Source organism: Empidonax traillii, unplaced genomic scaffold, assembly GCF_003031625.1.
Source record: "Empidonax traillii isolate 1590-97213 ecotype Southwest subspecies unplaced genomic scaffold, ASM303162v1 scaffold809:size313224, whole genome shotgun sequence".
Classification (NCBI taxonomy): domain Eukaryota; kingdom Metazoa; phylum Chordata; class Aves; order Passeriformes; family Tyrannidae; genus Empidonax; species Empidonax traillii.
Genome location: NW_020956002.1, coordinates 135,566 through 163,288, shown reverse-complemented (window position 1 = coordinate 163,288; position 27,723 = coordinate 135,566). Strand labels below are relative to the sequence as shown.

General features: G+C 40.3%; 1 protein-coding gene across 3 annotated transcripts in view; it reads right to left on the bottom strand.

Annotated features, from left to right (window-relative positions):
* SCUBE1 (signal peptide, CUB domain and EGF like domain containing 1) overlaps positions 1 to 27,723 on the bottom strand; it is a 166,951-nt gene that overhangs the window by 121,633 nt on the left and 17,595 nt on the right. For all 3 annotated transcript variants that reach the window (XM_027901749.1, XM_027901748.1, XM_027901750.1), the window contains exons 3-4: positions 19,275 to 19,403; positions 2,622 to 2,756 (exon numbers count right to left, since the gene is read on the bottom strand). In XM_027901749.1, coding sequence (XP_027757550.1) covers positions 2,622 to 2,756; positions 19,275 to 19,403 — 264 coding nt within the window. The remainder of the gene's footprint in view (positions 1 to 2,621; positions 2,757 to 19,274; positions 19,404 to 27,723) is intronic.

Genomic DNA, 27,723 nt, shown 5'->3' with positions numbered 1-27,723 from the left:
ACAGCAGCCAACAATTTTAGGGAGGGCACCTCATATCAGAAGACACCATTCTTTTGCCTGGTTAGTTCAAAAAGGGACACGCTCCTTCCTCTGCTCAACCCCCAAGAGAACACCAAATGCCCTTTTTTCAGCTCTGAAACTGCCCCCTGAATGTGCTGATGAGCTCCAAGCGCGGCATCAGCACCAGCACACACAGGACATCCTTAGGCTTGGTACTGCTCCCTTCATTCTGAACCCACCCCGACTCCAAACACGCCCTAAGCACCTTGCAAGCCTCCTCCCCTTTTCCCCAAGGCACGGGGAAACGGCAGAGAAAAGGTGGCAGCAAACTGCACCAAGAACCTTGGGGTGGGTGGTTTCGGACCAGCTGAGCCCCTGAAGAGACTTCAGGTAACAACAAGGACACCGAGATTCTGTGACTGCACACGCACTTTTCCAAGGCAATCCCGCTGCAGTTAATGGATATTATTGTGCACAAAGCCAGCAAAGCTGCTGAAGAGCTTTGGCAAGCCAGGTCCAAGTGTCTGCACTGCAGCGCTGGCTGCGTGCTCTGCCTTCATCCACTCCAGCCTTGTTTACCGACAGAGGAACAGGCACAACCCAGCCCTGGGCACAACTAAACAGGCTGACGTGTATTTTTGTGTTCCAACAGCTTCTGTAGCAGCACTTACAAGTGAGACATACAAAAACAAGTAAACACAGATACTAAAAAAGCCACTTGCTTTCTCACCCTGCGTGTTTACTGTTTGGAGTTCAGTCACCTCTGGCAAGCGAAGGAGATCATTTCAACTCAGTTCCTTCCTCCAGCACACCCACCTGATGTATTTCTGGGCGGGGGATCACGGCACTACAGGGCCGTGTTTGCTGTCGCTGTAAATTGACACTTTACTTCTGAAAAGCTAGAAGCCATTTGTTCATAAAACACTCTGCAATCCCCACTGGTCTATTTGGTAGTTTGCTTGGGTTTTTTTCAGATCTAAAATAATTTTAAGGTGTTGCTTAAACATTAAACATCCGTGCCTTTCATGACATTTTCTTCATAAACAAGTTAGCACAAATATATTTTCCCATGCATATTTATTATGTGCACACAGCAGTCAGCCTTCAAATCTACTCCCCCACTCCCTGGGGCAAACTAGGAATCCTCCTTACCATAAAAACTTACCCTTTTCCCTCATTAAAGAATAAACTTTTGCCTTTAGAGTCTCATTTTTCATTTATTTCATTAGTTTCCATCTCAGATAACTAAATTCTTTTTTATTACAGCTGGGAATTTTTATAATGTGCAAATTGAAATAATGATTGTATCACAATACTCTTCGACTGGTTTTCATTAAGCCCCCAGCTACTATTCCTTGCTTTGTTGGATATCTTTGTGTCAGGGTTACTTTACACTGGACAGAAGTTTGGACAATTTATGTTGAAAAGAATGACTAAAAGCCTATTAGATAACAACCCTCAAAATGCACTGCTTGATGGAGCTTAATTGCATGTTCTTGTCATAAACAAAACACCTCAATTGCTTACAACTTAACAATCATGCTAAAAAGTGAACTTGTGAGTATATTCCAGGGATTCACAATTCTGAAAAAAATCAAAATTACTACCTGTCTTTGCAATTCTGTGTAAGCAGACACGCAGTGCCAGGAATACATTTACATTTCTGAGACTTCTTGTCAACAGAGCGACTGAATTCATACTCTGTGTTCAAGCAGGGTTTTCTGGTTCATTTTGAGTCCCTTGAAACAGCTCAGAACCATTTGTGTGGCTTGCTGGAATTTACAGCATGCTTACATTGTTGATCACCAGTCTCATCTTGCTACTTTGTCATCCTGTATTGCCTATTGGGAAATGAGTTTGCTGGAATATATTCCCATTGCTGCCAGGGTCACTGAAGTCTGAATGAACACAGAAGGAGTCCACTTAATTGCCAAGATTTATAGCTACGTTGTTTTCTTTTCTCCCTTTCCACTCAGACTTGTCTTCCATGTCTGACATCTATAGAAAAGGGAGAGCTGCTTGTTCTGGTCAAAAACAGCAGCAGACAAGGATCCCAGTTTGGCAGGGATTCCTTATTTCTCCCACTAGTGCACAGGCAACAGAGGAACAGCTTTCTAACCCACCCTAGGCCAGGGTACTGAACCAAAGAAAAGTGCTGTGTCAATACAAGATCAGCCACGATCAGTCTGCAGTGAAGTAACGAGTGACACAACTGGCAAAGGACACCCCACATAACCTGTATCATTTCCAGAAGCAACGAGCTGGTCATTTGAATTTAGGATGCCAGGCTTTCCGAGCTGAGAGACAGGTGAACTGTTGCACAAGCAGATGAGAAATTTTTAATTCCTGGGAATTCAGCTGCCATTTGAATGTCTGCCTCTGCCTGCCCAAAGAGTCTGCTGTGCAAATCAAGTATAATTTCAAACTAAAGCCTCTTCCATAGTCTCACTTATGGCTCTGCTACAAGCTCGAGTAGCAGAGGAATCAATCAATCCCCCTCAACCAGTAAAACGATTTTGGGAGCTCTGGGGATTAAAAGAACAAAATCAAATCAACAAACCCCAAACTGTCGTAGCATTTCTGATTGAACAAGGAGCAGAGTTTACAGGCTGAGAACTTACCAATGGAGCGATGGATGCAGGTGTGCTGGTTATCACTCAGAAAAAAGCCCTCTTTGCACTGACATTCATAGCTGCCCATGGTATTTACACAGATCTGCTGGCACCCTCCATTGTTATCCAGACACTCGTCAACATCTAGAAGAGAAAAGGGAAAAGGAATTCAAGATAACCAACAGATTCAGAAGATACATCTGGAAGAGCAAGCAAGCCACAAAAAGGCTAACGAAAAACTACCCAAACGCCATCAGTAAAGCCAGATGAATCCACTTAATTATTTTTCCTGCATCCCAGGCTTCAAGTTAACGTCAAAAAAAAAAAACAGTGGGGAGGGGAGTCTGGCTACATCTCCACGTATTCCGAGCTGCAAATTGATTTCCAATGCACAATGAACATTAAAGGTCCTAAAAAAGCTGTGACCCCATCTGCCAAGGGTGGGGTTGCATTGTCATTCCCACTCTACTTGGAAAGACATACTTCAGGTCTCCAGTAATTTTTAGCAGGGGTAGCAGGCGAACACAAAGGGCATTACTGGGTGGAAAGAGTCTTTATGGAGTCCTGGTCTTGAAGAGAACAGCATGTTTCAATTACTGGAGTCATAACCCCCTACTTTGTCAGTTTGTTTAATGTTGTTTAATGAAAAGAAGGCTTCTTAAATCTAACTGTTCCACGTCTGTATTGTCCTTTTAATAGGCAAATATATAAAACCACAAAGGCAGCATTAGCTACTGGCTGTTTTGAGGGTCTCTGCCTTTCCACCCATCTCTTCCCTTTGGCATAACAGTTTTTATGCTGTTGTGTTGAACAGAGACATAAGTTCCAGCACTGGAAAACCACTGACACTAAGAGATACCTGACCCACATTCAACCTTGCAACTCTCCTGTTTTGTTTTGCTCATAAAAGTGAATCATATCTGTTTGCTGGGGGTTTTTTGTTCGTTTGTTTTTTTTTTCCTTATTTGTTTTTGTTTTGTTTTGATAAGAGCAACACCTGAAAATTCCATGTTTTCCTTTTTTTCTTTTTTTTTTTAAATGAAGACTCTTCAGCCAGTTATTTATTTCACAGTATATGCCAACATGTCAGCAACTCAGCTGGTGTGTGTTTTGCTTTCATTCTTTTTTGGGGAGGTGGGGGGGGCGGCAAAAAACCCACAACAAAGGTAAATGATCCACAACACCCAAAAACCTCAGAAGAGCTGGCACAGCTCCTGCAGGAATTAATTCCTCCAGGAGTGGCCACAACGCACGAAGGTAAAACCAAGCTGGTTTGCTGGTACTTCTGCAGGCAAGGCCAGGGAGCTCTGAAAGGCTGCAGAAACTCTGCCAGCAACTAATGCAGGAAGGCCAGTGAGTTCCAGCCCCTTGCTGGTTATTAGTGCTGGGGTGCTGCCTGCGCCTCATGTGACACAAATCAGAGCTCTTTCTCACAGAGAAAAAAAAGCTCCGGGGTAATTACAGTACCCAGGGAAACCAGGCAGGCTCCTTCTGTCTTGAACTACAATGCAAGTGTGTAGACAGTCCTCATTTTTTTTTACTGACCAGGAAATGTTAAGCGCTGTGGCCTCCAACTTTCTGTGTCAAAGTCCCCCCTGCCCTCAGTTCTTACTCTTTCCCAGATCTGAACGTTTTCATAACCCCCATCAGAGAGTTTGGGAGTGCACAGGAAGAGGAGAAGTGAAGACTTTCCTTGCCTGCTGCTGCACAAGAGGGAAAGATAAATAAGTGATTCTAGTCAGAGCCTTCCTCTGTCTTCCCAGCCCTGCTGCCCTCTCAGTGCCAACTCCAACCTGCTCCCTTCGAAACAGCATCCTGGAATCTGGATTCTCCTCTCTGGAAGATCAGCTGAACACTTACTGAAGGAAAAAGTCTCAGTTGGTACATGTACAAACCCCCAAATTATGCTACAAAGTATGTGGCCTTCCCAGAGCTCTGTTTATAATATCCCAAATAACTCGAACAATTGCCTTCCAGCTCTGATGAATAATCTGAAACAAATGCAATGATTTATAAACATTTTTTTTTCCCTGCTCTTGATAGCAAATGCTGGTGGATTTACCACTTCCATAAAGAGACAGCTCAATTTACCACCAAGCCCCAAATCCACATGCTGGAATAAAATTATTACAATTGAAACACTTTAAAAAGAGCTTTACCATGAGGAATTACTGCCAATTGTTTTCAATTACTTGCCTCAAAATTATTTTAATATGCATTTTTGAAGAGAAGGACTTGAAGAAAGGGAACAGCTGGATTTAGGACTACTATACCCCTATCTCCATACTGCATGCCTTCCAATGGATCTTGGCTTGACAGTGCAGGATTAATATTTTCTCTTCTCAGGCCTCAGTCCTTCTAGGCCAGGCTTTTTGGAGCACTTTGTATTACTACAGTTCTTAAAAATGCTTAGCATCCACCCTACCAAGCAATCTACTGGATATCAATGCCTGGAAAATACTTATTGAATTATTTACTTGCAAAATTGTCTTTCCAGTAAAGTCACTTTATAATCAGATTATCAGTAACAGAGAGAATAGGGTAAAATGGTCTCCTGAAGTTAGGAGATAGAACTCCACTGACTCCAAGAAGCTCAAGCTCTGGTAGATCTGTAGGAATAATTCCTTCATGTTTCTGAATTTTTTCAAAGCTCACAAAAGAAAAGGGGCTGCCAAAGGGGCTTTTCCTTTCTTTTATTGTGCAATTTCATTCAATTCAGATCAAATTACCCAGCTGAACCTGTAAACATCAACAGCGCAGCAGGGGTGAGACCGAATTTTGGACCAGATTTTCTAGAGATTAAGCACCACACAAGCACCAAAATAAGTGGTCAGGTTTTCAATAAAGCTCCAGTTTTGGTGGCTCTATATGTCAAATAATGCTATTGAGTGTTTTGAAAAAACTGAGGGTGGATTCTTGGGAGCTTTGATTGTGGCCACTCTGTGTGACACTGGAGACCTGCACTCCAGGGCCTAACTCAGGGCACATGAAAAAAGTAATTTATGGCATAAAATCCCTTCACTCAAGTGAATCTGCTCCAAGCCTGAACTAAAGCCATTTTAAAAACCTTTAGACCAAAGCACAAATACAAAGCTCATTTGCTCTATTACTCTACTCTTAATAAAAAGGATATATTTTTTTCTAGAACAAAGTGTGTCCTCTTTCATAACCTTTTGCACAAAATCCACTGACCATTCAGGACCAGACTGTCCCTCTGAGGATGGCAGTCTCAAGACAGCAGGGGCAGGTTTCCAGTCCTTTCAAACTGGTGTATGGAAAGTCAAATCTGTTCCCTGGGCTGCTTATCTGACCAAAAGTTTCAGCTTGGCTTCACCACCAAGTGTGATTCCTACAGTGCATCATCCACTGCTTGCAGGAGAGCTGAGTCTCAAAATCCTCCTGATGATGCCACGGTAGGAGATTTCAACAAACCTGCAGAATCCAGACCCACAAAAAGATGGAAAAAAGATTCCACGTGGCTGCTCCAACCCTCCTTCTCAAAAAGAGGATGAAAAACTAGGAGAAAGTCCTCAAGCCATTCCCTTTAATGCTCATCACAAAGGACTGCCCTGGGATTACCTTTGCCAAAGACAATCCTCCAGAAATAACTCAGTTCCCACAGCTCTAAGTTAGAAGTAAATAGCTCAGATGACACCCAGCACGAGAACTGGGATTGCTTATACAGAATTTAGGCCGATTTCCAGGGAGGTGAGGGTCTGGATTCAGAGTGGCCAGGCATCATCCAGGAACAGGGGAAGAGCCAGCTCAGGGAGAGGCTGGGAAAGGAGAAGTATCTTTCAAAGGAGACAGATAAATGGATGCATATATGCATAAATATATAGTTGTATCTATGGATCAGAAGCATTATGCAAATTAATGCAGATCTGAATTTGCATAAGACCTCTAGCTTTTTGGCCCACTGCCCTCACATCATCAAACTTGTGCTCTGCACCCGGGTGAGATGAGATCCTCTAGATCTCGGTATCAAAGGGTAGGAAATATCACAGCTGATAAGGACCAACGTTTTATTTAATAAATAAACAAATGTTTTCACTTTCTCATTTCATTTATCTGATGAACTTTCCAAACCAGCTTCACTGGTGTTTCACCCTGATGTGGGGCAGAGCTTCCCGCAGCGCTTGTCCTAAAGAAGCTCTCGTGACAGCGTCCTGTTTGGATACCCACAGAGGGGGAAAGGTCTGCTGAGGGTACCTGAAACCAAAACCACGAGCAGGAAGACACAGAAAACGAAACCCTCCACAGAAGCCAATGCCAAGAACAGCCTGCCTGTTCACTTCCTCCCAGGATCTTCTCTTCCTTCCTTCGGACGCTTTCCTTTCCGTGTCAGCATTTTCATCAACACTTAAGCCCCTGAGAAATCTGAGTCTCACCTTCAAAGTCTCCAGAGCATCTGGGAATCAAGACTTCTAAAATCAGGACTTTAACTCACGATCCAGGGAGCTGATCCTGATTTTTTTTTTTTTTCCCCCTCTAAGCTAGTCTTTGACACTTTTGGAAGAGCTCTGTCAGATGCCCATTTTACCAGTGCATAACACCATGACTGAGAGGTGAACTGCTGATTGCAGCACTCCAGACTTTTCCTCAAATGTTAGCAACAAAACACCACTTGGGATATTTTGAGTTTGTAGGGGAAATGATTAGCAACCGCAAACTCAGAGGATGTTAAGTTCCTGATTCTGGGATTTTAAAATCCTTATATTCTGAATATTTCCAGTCAGAAAACTGTCTGAAAATCTTATTTAAAAAAACCACAAAAACACATTCCTGGATTTACTACAATCATAGTTACACCAAAATAACATGTAGCCCAGCATCTTTGACACTTCCCTGTAGCTGATACTCAAGAGAAGACTGTGGAGATGGGACAGAGCCATTGCAGACACGCTCTCCCACGTTTCAGCCATCACATACCTATGAACTTTCCTAAATCACTTGCTAGACCATCACCCTGCTGGACCTTTCCTGGATGAACTTCTCCAATCTCTAATGAACCCAACATGATGAGGCAATCACTTCTGCAATTTAATTGTGAGTTATATCAAGAAGACACTGATCACAGAAACAATTCCCATTACTTCGATGTGTCACCCTTAAAACAAAAAGAGCTCATTTCTAGGAGTCAGCCTTCAATAACAGCAACATTTGGAACACATTCTTCTCTCTTCTCTGCTCCCCCAAGCACCATGACGCTCTGTTGGAGTGGGTGTCTTGGAAGATGTGATCTCCTGATAGCCACGGAAGCCCAAGGAGCAAATGTGGCATGTAGGAGTAGAGCAGGTGGTATCAGATTAGAGGCTGCAGGCAGGTGCTCCTGCTGGAATGCTCATACAAGCGCTGACACGCTGGGAAAGGCAGGGAAGGAGATAGTGGATCAGCTGAGGGGGCCATGGAAACGAGAATCATTGCTACCTGAACTGCTAAACCGTCTCTTGTAGCCAAGCTTTATGTGAGCACGCAGAGAAACACCAGGAGAGAGAGACATCACTACCTGTGTGCACAGCATTTGTATCTCCAGCAGATCTGAAAGCAGGCTTCACCCAAAACTTAAAAGCTGGGCCCAAATTTTCTACTGTTTAAGGTTAGAATTCTACTTTCTGGCCCCTCCTTTGAGAGACTGAAAAATCTGGTGAAGGAAAGGAGAAAGAAGAGCCTTGAAACCAACGCTTCACTCATTACCACAGTTGTAGATAAATTCATCAGAGCCCCTGCTGAGAAAAGATCCACTTGCAAAAAACACATCCTACAGTAATGAATGTTTACTGAACTAGACATTTAAAAAAAAAACCAAACCAACTAAAAACAAAACCCCAAAGGGTGAAAAATTACCTTTCCCTGAAAAATGAAGCATATTTTACAGACGGGAAACATAAAGAATGTTCTTGGGTGATGAATACTAAAATAATTCTATAATGGTCAATGAGTTGACCCCCAGAACCACTCTTATCTACAAGGATACAACACCTAAAATGATGGTCATGATCTGCCCTGGAGAATGATTCTGTCTTTTAATGGGCTACAACCTCCCTATCACCTTAACATCCACTGACTGGGCTTCTTGTTTGCCTGCACAGTTTGAAAAGGAGGCTTAAAATCACTTCTGCAGCTATTTTGTGACACACAGAAGAACTCCTTACATTTCACACTACACAAACACAGTGTAAATGTGGCTGGCAAAGGACTTTTTTTGCTTTGTAGAGCACAGGAAATATGCATTTAATGCAACAGCTGAACTCTGCTGCATGTGCTGCCTGCCTGAACTAAACAGCCACATGGATGTTCCATGAGTGTTCCATTGGGTTCAAGTCTCTTGACACCACTTGTTTATTCCTTCCTTTAAAAACCTGGGCACCACTCTCTGTCCTTCCAAGCCACCAAAACTCTTTTTTTTTTTTTTTTTTTTTTTTCCTCACAGCTTTTAGCATTTCCAAAACAAACACCCAATTCCTTCAACGTGGCATCTTCTACCCTCTCATTCCAAGTGGCAAGTGCTGGATTAACAGTACCCTGTGAACTACTGGAGGGGAGTTAATTACAGATACAAACAAGCAGCAGTCCTGATCAACTGAAGGAAAAATCTGAGACAAGTTAAGTAAATTATCCAGTTTATTACCATCATGTTCCTTGCTTTGTCTTGTCCCTGGGCATCATTAACTGCTGCAGGCTCAACTGAAACAATATTCTCTACCCCTCTTCCAGGTTAATTACTGCTTATACACATTTCCTTTTACTTGTAGACCCTGCCAGCATTAGAAAAATCTGGTTTGGGTTAACGCAAAACTGCCTTTTTCAAAAATTTTATTTATTATTATTATTGTTTTGATTTTTTTTCCTTGCAAAAATGAAAAAGGAGATCTTGCTGTGGGTCAGGCAAAACATAAAATCTGACAGGAAAAGTGAAACGATATTTTCATTTCAGGTTGGGAACATTTTCCAAGTCTATACAACATGAAGCACTTTATTCTGAGCTCTGGTGATAAAAGCCAAGAAAAAGGTTGGATTAATGATTTTCTTTCTTATCTACCAGTAACACAGGTAGGGGACTCCCTACATTCAGATTCTCACTCTCCATATGGATAATACATGAAGTCCATGAAAAGTGGAAGAAATGGGAGAGTCTGAAGCACAAGCTTCAACACTGAAATAAGAATTATAGCAGGAGTTGAAAAATATTGGCTTATTCAGCTACACTGGCTTAGTCAGACACTCAGTAAACTTCTGGGGAACAGAAAAGTGCTGCAAAATGTTTTGGAAGTGCTGAAATTATTCCTGCAGGTCATACCAAAACAATTTTCCTGAAAGCACCTCCCCTGGTGGAAAGGATTTTATAAAGACAGCCTCAGTTTCTGAATAGTTTCAGTGAATGAAGGGTTCCTTTGGCACAAAATGTTTGGGCAAATGGGCATATTATGAAACAAGTTCAGCATTTCCACTCTCCTAAACACAAGTAACACAAACATCAGTATTTAGAACATCTATTTTTCCTGATTTTTCTTGACAGAAATACCTGAAAACACATTTAAGTGCTGGGAATTATCGATGAAGAACAACAGCAGTCGAAAAAACTGACTTCAGGACCATCATAATTATGTAAAGCAGGAATGAATTTAATAAGTTTGGGGTTGGCTTGGTAGTGCAAAGCCAACACAAACAAAGAACCCAAAAATAAATCAAAACAACCAACCACCTTAACTCCACCTTCCCTATAAAACTCACCAGAGCTTTATATTCTCTTCCCCAGCACCTGGGAACACATAAATGGACATGTAGCCTGTGTGAAGGGACAAAGTGGGCACTTGTTGGAATTTTTTTAATTGAGGCTCAGCTTCCTAGAGTTCTGACTTCAAATTGAAATAATCAAAGCAAGAGTCAGTTCATATCTGGGATATTCATGTCATTTCAGAGCACAAGAATGAGTTTTCACAGTCTTTCAGTGTGCAGTCATTAACAGCCTGAGCCAGTGGTTCTTTGAGAATTTATACTTCATCCAGTTATTTTTAAAGTGAGTGAAATCAAGCCTCTCAGACTTCCCTAAGATGCTCATGCAGAGAGTTTCAGGGATTTCTGTAAGTACTAAATAAACCTTGGTGACATACAGACGATCTCAGCCTACTGGACAAAGCAAATATTGTGACTCATATCTGGTGTCAGCACAGAAGTTTTGATGCACTGGGATCAGTGCTCAGCATCTTAAATAACAAGCCCAAAATGACTGGTCACACTCCAAAATTCTAATCCCACTACATCACTATCAGGTCCAGAACCCATTCGTTGCTCTCATACTCATAATTTTTAAGCAGTTTCTTAGTTATGCCTTCCAAATAAACAACAGAAACAATTAAATAAATGAAGTTTCTCAACTTTTTCAAACGATCCTTCTCTTTCCTACAGCACAATACTGTATGTCTACTCCAGTCTTATTTATGTAATAAAGTATATTTTAATTACAGATGGGACTGCCAGGGACTGCTGGAGATCATCCAGTCCAACCCCCTTGCTCAAGCAGGGTCACCTGGAGCAGGTTGCACAGGACTGCAACCAGAAAATCATCCTCACAGATATGCCCAGTGACTTTTTAATGATTAATGATTATTGCTCTTATTATTTTAGTGCCAGCTACAGTCATCAAAAAAATCATATTAAAACATACTGCCACCAACCAGTCCGTGTACCTTCCTGCCCCTCTTTTTTTTTGCAAAACTACATCTTATGCTCTGATACAACTCCAGTAAGGAATGTGAACACAGGGAGTATTTTGAGATGCTAGAGAAGGAACTGGATTGAAGTCTGAAGGTAGTGGAAAAACAACCCTCTACCTTGGTCTTGTGGTTTGATCCATAGTTTGAAATTTGCACACTGTACACTGAAGCCAAAAGGATAATGGCAAGGTGCAGAAATCCATGGAAATTATGAGACAGCAAAGCCAGGGCTCTGTGGAGAGCTGAGAACCCTAAAATCTACTCAACAAGGAAATTCACTCCCAGCTTTTCATCTAGCACTCATTCATACTGGAAAAGAGTCAGGATTCATCTTCTAATACAGTAAGGAACTATTAAGCAGAGAGTCTTTTTGATGGCTGTTTCTTGACTGTATAAATCATAATATTTATCATAAATCAGCCCTGCCAAGAACTGGCTGCATTCTAAGCAAAGCACAACGACAGTGACTCTCGCTGAAATTAGAGACTTTGCTGCTCTCCACTTTGATGTCTTTTTGTAATCCATGTGAATTCAGTGTTTTCACTGATCTGTGTAATTTCTAGGATTGGAAAAAAACACCACTCCTTAGGGAAGGCTTGGAGGGCACACACATCTGACTGGGAAACACACCCATTATAGGCTGAAATTCTGCACCCTCGGGTGAGCACATTCTCCCCTTTTTTTAAAGTAATTGCTAAACACAACGTGGCTCCCAAAGCTTTGGTTATTTTCAGTGCACTTCATAGCTTTTCCTCTCACTATAGGCCAGACTGGGTTAGAAATTTGCTACTATGAGAAGGTTAAGATGAATTAACAAAGCACACAAAACTAACACAAGACAAAGCAGTAAAGATACAATATAAAATTCAGAGCTTTCTGAACCAAGAACAGGCTTATCAGAACAACTGATAGATCATCCACATGGGATTTAACTGATTTAACTTATACATATTAACTTCACACTCCAAGCTGATCATTCTTTACTTTCCTGAGCGTTCCATGTAGAGAAATCTTTGCTGTGATTGATCACCTCCTCCAGGGAGTAAGTATTTAAAAAAAAAAAAAAAAAAAGAAAAAAAAGGCTGAGACAACAAGAAGACTTGCAGAAACAAGAGACTGAGATTGATGCTGCTGTCACATAGCTCCCAGTTTCTTAATTTATTATGACAGTCTGAGAATCTACCTTCATAGTTGACAGAGACCAAGATTTATTCCACACTTCTGATTATTTCCCCATACCTAACAAAAAACCTTGGGCCTGTGTTGATTTATGCTCTCACTTGTTTCAGATCACACTGGCTTAAGAAAGCAAACACACGGCAAATTGACATGTAAAGAAAGTTATATCTCATTTAAACTCCAGAGATTAATGTGGGGTGACCAAACATTAGAGTACTTTTAAAGGGGTGGAAACTTTCGGGTCCAGAAATAGAAGCAGCAGGGTAAGAAAATCACTGTGTTCAGATCCCAGCTGCAGAGAGGGCTGAATATCAGACACCTTCCTGTTAACCACAAAGAGAATTCCGTATTTTTATTCGATTTTGGAAGATCATCAGAACTAACACGTTATAATCTCACCTTGAAAGAGAGATTTAATTTAGTTCCAGGATCGCCTGCTACCATTTGCACTTATGAAGACTTTCACGAGACACAGGCAATCAAGTAAGAGAAGCAACATATATATAGAAGTTGCATGTAAACATCCAATAAAGAACTGTTTATGGAATATTTACCTCCCAGCTATTCATATTTTCTGAGCACCCAGCCATCAGTCAGAAGAACAGTAGTACATGTTCTAAAATACCACAAAGACTGGATGCTTTAAACTGCTCTGATGAATCACAGCTGCTACTATTAATCTAATGTACAGACCAAACAAGACTGATAAAAGATCTGAAACCAGAAATACAGTAAAAATCACTTGGCTGAAGAAATACATCAGAAATAACTTTCTCTTGCATCCGAAAAATAAAGGACTTTAAAAAATGCATTCAAGTTTTTCGTGCTGAAAGAAGGTTTTTGTCACTGAAACGCAGTTTGTCGTGCTATTGGCAGCGTGGATTTTTGGGAATGCGCTCACTGCAGCTTGTCTGGGGAAGGTTCAGTAGCTAAATAGCTTTGGGGTCCTATTTGCAGGGCTCCCCTCATCCCAAGGACCTCATCACTGCCCATCATTGTGTGCAGGAACAGAGAATTGATGAAGGTTTAAAACATACAAATACATCTACTGTTAAACCTTGCATTTCGACAGTTTTCATCTAGTCTGTAAACAGATATAACACACATTCCCATTCCCATCTGGAAATGTGGCCTGGGCTGCTCACAGTTAGAACAGCTCCCAACTCAACCACCAAGCCCTAATCTGAGAGTCCAACTTGCCCCTCTTAAGGCATAAAACAACTGCCAAGTCCTGAAATTCTGCTCATTTCCATTGATTCCAGTGAGGAAGAGCTACAAGATTTACATTATTAACCTCCTCTACAAAAATACCATCATTTTACACGTGTTCCAACAAAAATGAGGAGTTCTGAAAAGAAGACTCTTAGGTGTATTCAACCTTCCTCCATTTGCCAAGGAGCTTGAGATTACCAGCCATGAAAATCTGGCAGGGAATTTATGACTGATAACATTATTAGAGGCCCTGCTAACGTGCTAGAGGAAGACAACACTCAACTGTCAGCTCACCTTTCTGGAACTAAGAAAGAAGGGCAAGGAAAACTGGAGAAGGAGGAAAAGGAGATGGACTCTTTTTCAGAATCTCTTTAAAATACTTTTAAAAAAAATTTATCTAAAAATAACTTTCCAAAAGCTGTTTAGCTTTACATTAAAAATGTTCACATTGAAAAGAAAAAAAAAATCGATTTGAACTGTTGGGAAACATAAAGAAAAATAAACATCAGTAACAGAAGCATTTGTTTGGAGTTTAAGCAAAGCAACACGTTGTGCACAGCTGTCTGGAGAAGAAGAAAAATCCAGCTAAATTAAAAGGAAGACACTGGTCTCTTCAATCACAACAGTGATTATGCAATGCTGAGTTATGTACCACTACTTGACATTACACATCTGGGAGCTCTAGAAATGATTTCTCATCCGTTTGCAGCTCTCCTCCCAGTCTACGTCCACTGCCACATTTAGGCCACAGTCCAACATCCCGGTGTGAACATCCAAACTGCAGGGTAGGAACAGGTAGATTTTGATTTCTAGCTGGTTTGGCTTTATTTTGAAAGGGAAACATGGAGCACTGGAGCATTCACCAAAAGAAGATGAATGGTATGATGGGATATACACACATTTAAAGGTTGGACTTGATGATCTAAAGGTTGAACTCAGTCTCAGAGGTCTTCTCCAACCTAAATGATTCTGTGCTTCTCTCTGTGTGTATATCCTAATGTTAGTTTTGCCACCTGAGCCAGATTGCAGATTTGCACCACCCAGGCAGGAGTTAAGCCAACATGCCAGGGTTAAAACCTCTTCTCCTCTTGAAATAAGCCAGCAGATCAGATATTAAAGGAGCACTGCAACACAGACACCTGGGTCCAGATCTTAACCTCACACCTTAGAAGAAATGACAGAAAGGAAGAAAGGAAACGATGGCATTTCAAACATGAAGTTTTATACTGATTTGGGATCCCAAGGTCCATTTTATAACAGGCCTGTGGCTCATCTGCCCCTAATTTGTCTCAGAAGTTTCCCTTTTAGCTGCAGGCTCCCAAATGCTGCAGTTGCTGCTTTGCTTCACCCACCAGAGCTGGCCAAGCAATTCCACCCTTGGAGCAAGTTCCACTGCTCCGGGGAAAGTGCCACCCTCTCCTTCCCCACAGGGGTTTCCACATGACACAGTCCCTCTGTCGAGAAATGCAAAGCAGCATCTGAGAACAGACATATAAAAAAACTGATGTCCATTGTTCAGGCCTTCTGCCCCAAGCACACCTCCAAGGTTGTGGACATGATCAGGACTTTGATATTCCCTTCACAGCTGACACTGTGCTTGTGTCTACTACATTGAGCATCCATGGAACACACATGGAACACTGGTAACTGCATTTCTGGCTTGATTTATGACCAGAAGTTCACTCAGCTTGCCAGGATTCTTCCCCATCAGACACAAGATTACCACAAACTAGGATGAACCATCAAAACCTGATTCTATCGTTATCTGCAGGAGGTCTGACACACAAAATAATCAACTGAGATGTCGTATTATAGATGTCAAAATCAGGTAATTGCTATTTTTCTGTAAGAGAAACTACAGGTACATAGAATATTTGAAATAAGAATGTGCAAGCAGGGATGCAGAAGGGTAAGGATTCTATTTTTGGTGCACATATTGAGATGCCTCAATCATCCTGTGTGAAGACTGAGAAGTAACTTCAACTGTTTGCCCTAGTTACTCATTTATAAATCAATTAAAATTATACTTACAGGACTTTCTGAGGACAAGTCTATTAGCATTTGCCAGGTATTCATGTGTTCCTACATTACAGCAATTAATTCCACAGAAAAACCTATAAATAAGTCTCTGAATACATTATAATAATAGATTTTTCCTCTATGGTGCTTTGTCTCTTTTTAGATACTTTCTAAGAACAGTTTTCGACCACCTTGAGCACATTTACTAATGAGAGAAACATAAAAAGCAGAGGACCTCACGGAACCTATCCTTATCCTCAGAAAAAAAGAAGAGTTAAGATGAGTGCAGCCTGGAAGCAAGAAGTGTTCATGCAAAAAAAAGCCAAGCTTATTCCCTATTAAAAAAGCAACTACCACAAATCAGAGCTAAGGAGAAAATAATATAAAAACCCTTAAATTTTAGGATGAATTCCCTAACACAACAGTCTGCCTCCAGGAGAAAAGGACACGAGAGCAGAATGTGGAGGAGCTGTTACCTGGTTTTCTCAAATAAGAATCAACAACCATCAGCTTTCTGTTTCTGCATATTTTTCTTGCACACTCTTCATTCCCCTTTTTTTCCCCATTCTGATCAGGGACAGGTGAATTTCAGAAGGCTTGGAACAGCTGGAATATCAGCTGAGCCCTTTGGCAAGGGAATTTGGGGAAGCAAAGCTCTCTGCTTTCTGATCTGAACAGTCCTGGCACTCTCTTCCACTTTCTCTCTGCAGATGCTGAATAAACTTGTGAGACTTAGTCAAGAATATCAGCAAGAACTGCTTTCAGCACGGTTTCTAGCAAGTTTTTCCTGGATAAACCCCAAGGTTTAGAAATCCATGATAAAATTCAGAACTCCCTCCCTTAGTGATGCTTCAGATCAACACAGCACATAAGAATCTCTCAGGAAGTTCATTTTTTTTATACAGTGGGGGAAACATTAATGTGAGATTGTGAGAGCCTTTCAGGAGAAAGGAAAAATAATTCAATGCTCTTTCTGAATATCCCAGAGGGAGTAACCAACTATTTACAATGCCTCATTCACTTCTGCAGAGACACAAAACTAAACAGGGAAAAAATCTAATTCTTGGTGACCATTTAATCTTCTTTTCCATTTTCTCTTCCCTGGAAGAAAATTAATCCTTTTCTTTCATCTTATCCATTGATATTCCAGGACAGATTTTACCAGATATATGAGAAGAGACTCCAAATTACTACATGGATGGGCAAAGTGTTTGGCAATAACAGGAAGGAGGATCAGTTATGCCATGATTTTTCCTGAAGGCAAGAGAGAGAATGAGAAGTGAAAGCATGACCCAAGATATGAAAGGCACAAAGGAGGAAAAGTCAATTTATCTCAGGGAGAGAAAAATTATCAAGTAGGAAAGAATATCTGGACCAGTGAACTAACTGCTTATAAAAAAACCCCAAACTGGTATTTCATATGAGAAAAGGGAAAACATATTCCTTGACTGGTTTCAAACCTATTTCATGAGACCAAATCTCAGTCTGGCATCCACTGAGCAGAACCTGGAGGAAATTTTGAGGAAGAACTACTGGTATTTCAAGTGATTACAGTGCTAAAATAAATGATTTTTAGCTAGACAAGGATCTCATCCTATTTGAATACCCTGTGGTGACGTTTCATGCTATATTTGAGAAGTTCCTCAGTGAAAACACCAAATAGAAAGTAAGTCGAGTTCCTGTGAGGACAGCTCGGGGAATATTCCAGTACAAATTTTAACCAAGAATTCTTAACCAAATTATCTCTTCCCAACAAGCAAATAAGGAAGGAAGGAAGGAAGGATGGAAGGAGAGAGAACATGGTTAGTGCAGCATTCTTTGTCTCCTTAAAACCCACGAAAAATAAGTGGTTTGTCAAAAAGCAGGAACAGGTGGAAAAGAGAGGGCTCATCAGAACTTTATTCCTTTTCAATACTTAATTTCACCATGGTGAAAGAGAAATTTTCTGGCAGAAGCAAACTAATTTCCAAAATTTTATAGAAATCCTAACTTAAATTTGAGTGTTTTGTTTCTGATTTGAGACTTCACTGCATTGAGACTTTTGTTTCTGATTTGAGACTTCACTGCAACCTCTTAAATCCATCCAACTGCATTTACACATTTCTGGTTTCAAAAAACAAACAAACAAACAAACAAACAAACAAGTGGCTGAGTAGAAATTAATGGAAATATAATTAGAAATTTGACTATCTTTGTAGATTTAACCTCTCTGTTTCCTGAGCAGAAAGCAATAACACAGACAGGAGGTCCAAAAAAATCCCACAGATCTCCTGAATGGCTCATCCTTTACCAGGTCACTCCTTTTGCTGTTCATTGTTCAAAAGATTTTTTTCCCCTACTACAATGGAAGTAACTTGAAATTAGAATAAATAAGAGATTGGTGGTTTTTTTATTTTTAAAATTAGCAAGAACATTTGTGCAACAAAAATTGCACAAATAATCATTTGACCACTTCAGACTAAAGCAAATAAATCCATTTAGTTCCTTCTATGACACATGAAATTTGGAAGTTTGAGTCAAAAGCCTGTCAGTGGTCAGGATATATAATTCCTATGAACAAATACTACTCAGCTTAAAAATGAACACAAGTTGGAAATACGTCTACTGAAAGGGTAACCAAATCCTTGCTCTGAAATTCCAGTTGTTCCATAGCTTCAATTAGGGCAGGCTGGGGATACTGGGCTTCAATATTTCTGGTTCACTGCCTCAATTCTTGACTTTCATTGCAAGTAATTCAGTTTTTACCAAGGTAAAGCTGCTGCCTGATACAGAAAAATATCCCTTTTCCACACTGTTTTATGAACATCACCTTGAAATTAATTTAGGACTGCACCAAAACACTGGTCATGGCATTTATATTGGGAACATTGAGAAAAAATCCAGTGCTTAGAGACTTTCCAACTAAAAATGACCACCAAGTAAGCAGGTATAGGAAACAGGGCATAGCAATCAAGGTTCATTTCCAGGTAACTGGTGTGAAGAAATTTTATGACAAAACATATACTTATTTAGCTTATAGGATAAACTCAACCTATTTAAACCAAAGCACTGGACATGAATCAAAAATACAGATCCCAAAATCTTCACTAGCACTTTTAACATCCTGTAATTTCTCTTCATACACCACATCCCAGAGAGGGGGGAAAAAGGGGGAAGGGAAGCTCTACAGATACAACTGGAATTACAAAACTGGAAGAAGCAGACCAAATACATTTCAGTATATTTAATATATTTAACAGATTACTTTTCTTTTAAAAAGGTGGCCAAACATCCAGCACAGACTTTGGTGGTCAGAGATTTCTTCAGCAATATTAAAGATGGGATATTAAAGACTTGGGGGGATTATTAAAGACGCTGGGATTAAGAGTGACAGCATTAAGGGCCTGGTCTAAACCACGCTGGGGTCACCAGAAACTTAAATTCAGCGTGATCTGGATCAAGCCTTTCCCTGAAAACACACCAGATGACAAAATGCAGCAGAGAGCCGAGACCAGAGGCATGAAATGGGATTTTTCTGTCAGAATTCAGCACTCACCGAGGCAGTTGTGGCCGTCGTGGGCCAACATGAACCCGTCATAGCACGTGCACCTGTAGTTGCCTGGGATGTTGATGCACTCGTGGACACAGCCCCCATTGTAGAAGTCATTCTCACACTCATCGATGTCTGAAACACAAGGGGAGGGAAGAGAGCAGTGTTTTAAGATAAGGATGCTGAGAATACAGAAGAATTTCTCCAATTTTTGGGTATATATGCACGTTCCCGATCTGTCGACGGACTTGCTGCCTATTGCTCAGGGAACCTGAACAAACAAAATTGATTATATACAGCTGAAATATATATACAACTGACTGAATACATGCAACTGGAAAGCAGCAATCCAATGTATGGAACGCTCCTCCCCAAAATCACTGGAGTATCATCACATTAAACAACGATATGCCATCAAAAATCGAAACCAAGCACCTGATTTTGGAACACTTTTTGTATTTAAAATGTACTTTTTATTTTTTTTTGACTTTAAAATAAGCAGTGAGTTCAAACACTGATTTTGTTGTAACAAACAACGACCTGAAACATGCTGTTAATATGGCATGAGAAAAAGGTATGCCTTTTGTAACAAAAGATTGCCTTCCCCACAAAATAAGCCTTATTACATTTTTCTATATTAATCCACATACAGCAAGAACCACAGAAAATCCAGTGTTTTAGAAGATATAACAGGATTTTTATTTTTTTCATACTCTGGTCTGTATTTAAAAGAGTATCATGAATGACGAGAGATGCATTCTCCTTTAACTACAAATCCTGTTGTGATCTTCACTTCCTCATACAAAAAAAAACCCCAACCAAACAAAACAATCCAAAATCACTTCTTCACTCATTCTAAAAAATGCAACACTTTCTGCTTTTTACAGACTGTATTTTGGCTTACACCTGGAACATCAGTATCACAGTCACTGTTGTAAATCATTCAGTGGTGCACATCAACCAACTAAAAATACATAAATAATCAAAGATAACCTCACAGCTTGATGACTGTCAGGCCTAAATTTGCGGTGGGTTAGACCAAAAACCCCAGTTATTTTCCCTAATTTATTAATGATAAACAAGATAAAATGATCTTCTTCGAAAAATCACCTGTTAGTATGATCAGAACATTTCAAATGTGCCTTCCATTGCAAAGGTGCTTGACTTATTTCTGACTTAGGTTTGTGTTCACACAGACTTGCCTTTTTTCCACCCCCAGTTTTAAAAGTATTCCAGGAAAAGCTTTGCTACCTGATCTCACACCCAGATTCAAGCCCAAGACAGCCAAGGCAGTTTGGCAAAAACAGCCCCTGATGAAAAGCCAGCTCAGACTCATTCCCCCATGCCTTCAGCATTCCTGCACAATCTGTCAGAGCAGGGAAAGCTTTTCCCTGGTTTTTTTTTGTTTGTTTGTTTGTTTGTTTGTTGCCAAGCCTTCCCCCTCGTGTTGGACCCTCCCAGAAATCCACCTTGAACTCAGAGTAGTCCAAGGTCTCCATCCCCTTCCCTCCAGTAGCTCTGAAGCCCCTCCCTCTTTTACAATCTCCAAGAGGCTAAAACTACAAATTCAGCTTTATCTGCAAAACCAATCAGCTATTTCATAACTCAGCATTCAGCACCACAGAAATACTGGAAATAAGAAGCTGGAGGAAGGATCTTCCCCCCAAAAAATACAACCTGCTGCTTAAAGGGAAGCCTCCTGGTCTTTCAACCACTGTTCTGTTTCAGCAAGTTCTCATCCTTCACTAACAATTTCCATCCATCAACTAACTGCCTTTTTTTTTCAAACAACCAATCAAATAGGACTATTTGTTTAAATAAGCAATGGGAGAGCCTTCAGAAGGGGCAAAAAAAAGTAAAATCAAAGAAATGTGAAGCGTTTTGAATGTCTGCCCCCTGAATAATACTTATTTCTAAAAAGCTGTGCAAGGTGATGATGTAATATAAATATTTATGATATAATATAAATACTCAAGTCACAGAAAGGGTAATGTAAGAGATAAATAAACCACAAAAATAACAAAAGGAACAGATTCTTTTCATCCCTTTCTCAGGAGTCTGAGTCACAATAGATTTTGCAGAAAGATTAGAAAATTATTTCTCCCCTTTGTATCCCAATAGCTGTCCAAAACTAGAGATGGAACCAAACACTCTTTTTTAGAGCCATGCTGGGGTTTTTTTTGGTGTTTCTTCCCCCTTCAAAACCACATTGCTGTATCAGAGACTTTCACCTGGCAGGCTGATGGAATTTCTATCTCCTGTACTGCTAGGAGAGCAACAAGGGGGTAGGAATGGTTTTTTTTGATTTTTTGGATTTTTTTTCTAAAAAAATCAAAACAAAACAAACCCAAAAAACAAAACCACAAAAAGCCTCCCCACTTCCCTCTAAAAAGAAGCAAACAAGAAAACCTCACAAAAAAAACCATTCTCAAAGCCTTCAAAGTCCAAATGCTGAACTTTTTTCAAGCTCCTGCTGCCAAGAGAAAAGCAAACAACGTGACCACCACCTCATCTTCTCTTTCCACATACCCAGAGGAAGGTGAATCTTTATTTTCAAAGAATGCCCCAGTGAAAATGTGGACCAACTATAATTTATGGACAGAATATTACACCTGACATGCCAGGATAAGGCTTCCTTAGAAAGCTTAATGCAGAGTAAAAGCAACAGGAGTACATTTAAACACATAAAACCTGCAAACCAGCTCTTAATTTTGCCTATTGAAAACTCAAAATTTCCTTTTTTGGTTAGGTCATATCCTCTTATGCTTTTTTTTTTGTCTTATTCTTTTTTTCCTGTAACTGATAGAATTGGGTCTATCAATCTGGTCTCCAAACACCTCTAACTCAGAAAGCAAACTCTCCCTCTTAAATCTGTAGCTTCAACTATCTGCAAGATTTTTAGCAGGTGTTCACTTCATAAATGTCTTTCACCGTGAAGGCATTACCTTAAACAAGAGAAAAAAAGAAAAAGAAATGTTGCCATCCAACTATTAAATTGTCTTAAAGGGAAATCTGAAGTTTTATCTACACTGGCAAAATAGTTCCAAAGTTTTCAATTCAGTGAATTCTGGCTGTAAATTCAGTAAATTCAGACAGGGAACTCAGAGTGTTTAGTGAAGAAATCACCTTAAAAGTGAGAAAGCACCTTAAATTGCAAATGCATTGAAAATCTCTAATAGGAATTAATTTCCTATGCTATTACAGTGGCAGGAATTACAGGACTCCTGGACAAAAATTAGATGCACCAAAATTATTAAGAGAATAATATTATTATAATAATATATTATAACATTGTTATAATAGTGACACAGTCTGGCAAGGACCTATTTGGGGCTTTGTGTGTTCTTAGTGCTTAACGTACAATCCTTGTCTTTCAACTCGAATTTGTTTTCTTTAAGTGACACAACTCTTTTTCAGTCCGATGGGGTGTGTTATGTATCCTATCCATGCTGAGGTTGGCTCTTCTTTCACTATTAGAAGTGACACTCCCCCAGAAATGGGTTTAATTTGTGTATTTTGCAGCAAGGAGATGGCACTCTCAGAAGTTCTCCCAAGGCCACCCTGCAGAGAAGCAGCTCTTCCAGGAGCTCAAACAACTTGACTAAGAAACGTCCAAAACAAAAACAACAATCAAACTCTTCTGCTTCTGATATCAGAGGATTTCAGCTGCTTCAGCAGAGAACAGAAGACACATCAGCATGAAATAAGTAATGTCCAAAACGTGAACCAGAGGGGTAAAACAGCGAGGGAAATGCTGCTTCCCGCTTTGCCTGAACATTTTCAGCAGCGGCGCGGAATTTACTGTGTGCTAATCATCTTCACCAAGCAGCAACAAGCTTTGCTGGAAGGTGGCACGGAATCTGTGCCAAGAAAGTAAAAAGTCCACCTCCAGCAAAATTCATCCCCGCTCATCCCCGCGGTTGCAGTTCGTTAAGTTCCTGGATGTCCCAAAATCGTTCCGACGCACGGAACCAAATTTGTCAGAGCAGCTACAGATCACTGTGGGCAGAGCTACTGAAATCAAAGCAAATGCCTGCAGGAGCTGATGAATTTTGGACGAGTGTCGCAGCTGAAGTGTCACAGAAGCCTTATGGCACCGACACGCAGAAGGAAGAATGGCTGAGGCCTGGAAGTCCATGAGCCAAATTCAGTTTTTAGTGTCGAATTCCACAGATTTCCACAGAAAATGGGGAAGTGTGCATTGGCACGGTTTTTATCTTGGCATCTGTCGAGGCCACAGATCCATCCCAACGCTCACAATGCAAGGGAAGATGTTCAAAATGGGGAGGGGGAGTGGGATTGAGCAAAATCTGAGCCCATTTTAAAGTATTCCTTGACTAGTAATACCAGGGAGAGATCTGGAGCTAATTTACTAAACAAAATCCTCAATTGACTTTGAAAGGAGTAATTTATGTGCTTGGACATTTTAAAATAAATAGCCAAAGAAAGCTGTCTGCCCACATCAGTTGCTTCTAATTTAGAGAACCACAAACAAAAGTTAGCAAACAGGTATATACTGCAGATGTGGAATATCTCCTGAAGAAGCTGGATCCATTAGATAGATAGAAAAATAACTAATAAAATCTTTGTAAGGTCATCTTGATGGATAAATCCACGTATTTCTTCAGCATCTAAAGAAAAAACAATATTTGGGTGTTTATCCTTATCTAAAAAAAACAGTCGAAGAGGCACTATGGAGACATTAAATCAGAAATTAAGTGACATACACACTGACAAAAATAGAAACAAGTTCAAGTCCTGGATCTCAATCAGATCAGCATCTTATTCTTCTTAATGACTAGATTTAGGGACTGTAAAAATCATTTAGTAAAAGTTACATGGGGATCTTCATATCTACTCTGTTCCTTTGGCAGATTCTACATTTAACCCACTTCCAGCAGATATACAACACACACTGGGCAACCTGAACCCCTGGCATTTGTATTTCTCATACCAAGCTGCACTTTCCTCAGGAAGGGGAACCACCAGTTCCAGACCTAAAGGCCAGGATTAAGGCCCATTTTGATTAAGTGCTGGCCAAATTTGCCATCAGTTCAGCTCTCTGGGAAACACTCAACCCAGGCAAGGATACTCAAATGATTAGAATCTCCAGAAGGGTTCAGCACCAGCCCATTTCCAAATGTTCAGAAGTATCTGAAGTCCACTCAGCTCTGCTCTTAAAATTTGCAAGAACCGACTCAGTTTGATGTGTGGAGAATCAGGTGGGAAAATGTTATCCACGTCACTCCACCTGACCTGCTGAGACACCACTTCTCTCTGAGTTTTGTGGTATCAGAATTCAGCTTTTACCACATTTTATGAAGAAAATGCTGACGCATCAAGACTCATTCAATTTTTCTGCTCCAAACAAAAAAACCTTCGCCCCTTTCTGAAAAATCCCTTCCCACGAAAAGCTTCTTAAATTAAAATCTATCATTTGTTACATCTGGTTCTTCTTGAGATACTTTTTTGACTCATAAATGTTAACATCTTTATTCTTTAGATGCTGTGACCTTGGGAAAGCTACACTCTAATGAATCAGAGGAACACTGAGTGCAGCTTTTACAGCTTTCCAGTTGCCATGATGTTTTCAAGACCCTTATGCCAAAGAAAACTGTAAAATTTGATAGCCATTAGGACCAGTCTAAGAGGAAAGGTCAAGGGTGGGCAGGCTGGGAACGGGGGAAAAATCAGAACAAGCAGCCTGATGTTTCTCAGCGGAGAAAGAAAAAGAACAGGTCCAATACGCTGTTTAGCACGAGGGTTTTTTTTCAGTATAAATCCCTCAAGAGCCTTTCCACCACGGGCACTGCCTCTCCCATGTTTTTCCCATTAGTGCATCCACAAAGAACAAACAAAATAATTTAAAAAAAAAAAAATTAAAAAAAAATCAATTTTACAACTTCCTTCAAAAATGTCACAAACCCCTGTTTTCCAACATTAAACCAGCACTAAAATGCAAATGCCACGGCGGCTCAGTGGAGATGATTTGGATGCAATCTGTGGTATTGTTGTGCTGTTTCTCTGGAAGCCATTTCCCCCAGTTTCCAGAAAAGCTCAAGTTCTCTGCAGCAGCTTTGTTTGTTTCCCTTTCTTCTGTGATGGCTGAGCACAAAGTTCATCATGCTTTGTACCTTGTTAAAGCATTTGTCTGGAAAAAGGAGGGGAATATGGAATGCAAACCAAGCTATGGATAGGTTTGTGCAGCTGGTTAAACAGCACACACATTTTTAAAGTATGAACAGTCCCCCATTTAGAACTATCTTGCCTAAAACCATTTAGGATACACTTGAAAGGCAAATGAGACACCATCCCATTTATCACTGGCTGTAGGATATGACTTGACTTTCTATTAATATTTTAATATGGAGTTTAATATTTTTGCTCAAACCACAATTACTAACTCATAATTTAAGAGAAAAGCAAAAAGTCACCTATTGTTGGTCCCTATTTTGCCCAGCGTCTGAATTTTTTTTTCCTGAGCACAGGAAACATGAATCAAATTTTCAAATCCCACGGAGGAGGGGTGGCCTTACAAGAGTCACCTTCACTGCTTGGGAAAAAAAAACCCAGACAAGGTTTTAGACACACAAATCCTTCTCTAAGGAGGCAATGAAGTGCATGCACTGAGTTTATCAGCTGCAGAAAACACAAGTGTGGTTAGCACTTGTTATTTTCCTAGGTTTCGTTAATGATCTTCAAGTATTGTGTACCAGACAGAGAGAATTAAAGAATCACATTAAGGAGTCACATTTAAAGATTCCAGACACTATCAGGCACCCAGTGCTGAGAGCTGAATTCAGCTGCCTCAGCTCACATAGTTTTTAAATGAAACAAGGCAACAGATAATAAAAATCCAAGCTGAATAGCTCTATTTTATATTTTTGGTGAATGACCTTCACATTCTTCATCCACTGATAAGAAATTTGGTCTCTAGAACTCAGTTTCTCATATTTTTCGAAAATTCACCTTCCCTTCCCCAGTTTCCTGTCTGTGTTCTCTTTCCTCTGCATTTCCCTCCTTACTTCAACTCCTCATTCAGAGAGTGAGAAGAACATTTTTAATGGCTGGACATTGATGAGCTCATCAAACTGACAAGAAACAGAAGTTAGTACCCCTTTATTCATCCTCTCAGGTATTCCTGCTTCAGTGGACATGCACTTTGCCAATGGACAGTTATCACTGAAGAACAGGAGAATAAACAAGACTTAAATATTTATATATATATATAAGCATATAAACTGAAAGCTGAAATTTGGGGCCATTTGCCAGCCACCTAAACACTCTATACAGTCATACATAAAACTTAAGGGGCAGGAATGGAGAGATCAAATAAATCACAGAATTATATCACAGAATATTCCAAGTTTTGGAGGACCCACCAGGATCATCGAGCCCAACACCTGACAGGGAACACCTCTCTTAGGATCTTACCTTACAGAGGTATTGACAAGTCTTCCTTCTGTTTTGGTTATTTTTTTTGGGGGGGGTGTTTAAAACCTCTGGATAGCTCAAATCATTTATGGAAAAAAAAGAAATAATTAAGCAGAGTTCTTTCCCTAGGGGACAATATATTTTCTGTTCATGTACCAGAGTATTATCCCTGTGTGTCATCTGCCATCTCAGCCAGCACAGTGCAATCTTATCTTTCACACCAAATATTTTTCTAGACAAATCCCAAATTATTGTTACCCCGCACTAAGCACCTTGAACCCCTGATTGGAGTTTGCTGCAGTTTGACATTTGTCTTAATTGATATTTAAACAGATTGGCTGCCGGTTCTTTGAACTGCAAGTGAGATACCCAAATAAAGATGGATACCTGCGGAGCACAGAGCAGTTTCAGAGTCTGTCTTTATTTAGTGGCTGCCGTGCCCGACAAGCTCAAGCAGAGAGATTTCCTGTTCACAAGCTGTTCCCAATGTGAAACATGACATTTGACAGCGTTTTTTTTCCCACCGCTTCTAAATCACAGCCATTTCCACCCCAGTTCCCCTCTTCTAATAGAATGGGAAATGTTTGATTACACATCTAATCTTCAAAGTTCTTGGGTGCCTAATGGGGAGGGATTTTTGTGCACCTTACTGGCACAGGGGGGGTGTGCCTGCATCCTGATGATAATCATTTCAGTAAGTCCTGGCAGGAGGTCGTGCCCAGATCTTTTAGTTGAAAACTGCACCTATAAATTAGGAGGCAGAGGTTTAAAGGAGCGAAATTAGCTCGTTGATACAGACATAATTCACCTGTTTTTTTCCCCAGACTCTGCAGGCACCTCATTCTCAAATTCTCCAATCTCCTTTCACATTTCATGTTTAAATGTCTGTCCACTGACAAAAAGAAACAATTCCAAGCTCCGATTCTGAAGTAAATCTCTTTGTTATCTGTCAGTGAATGAGTCTTAACTTATTTTTTTGTGGCCCTTGGTGTAGGAGAATGGAAGATTTGTAAAATAAAGG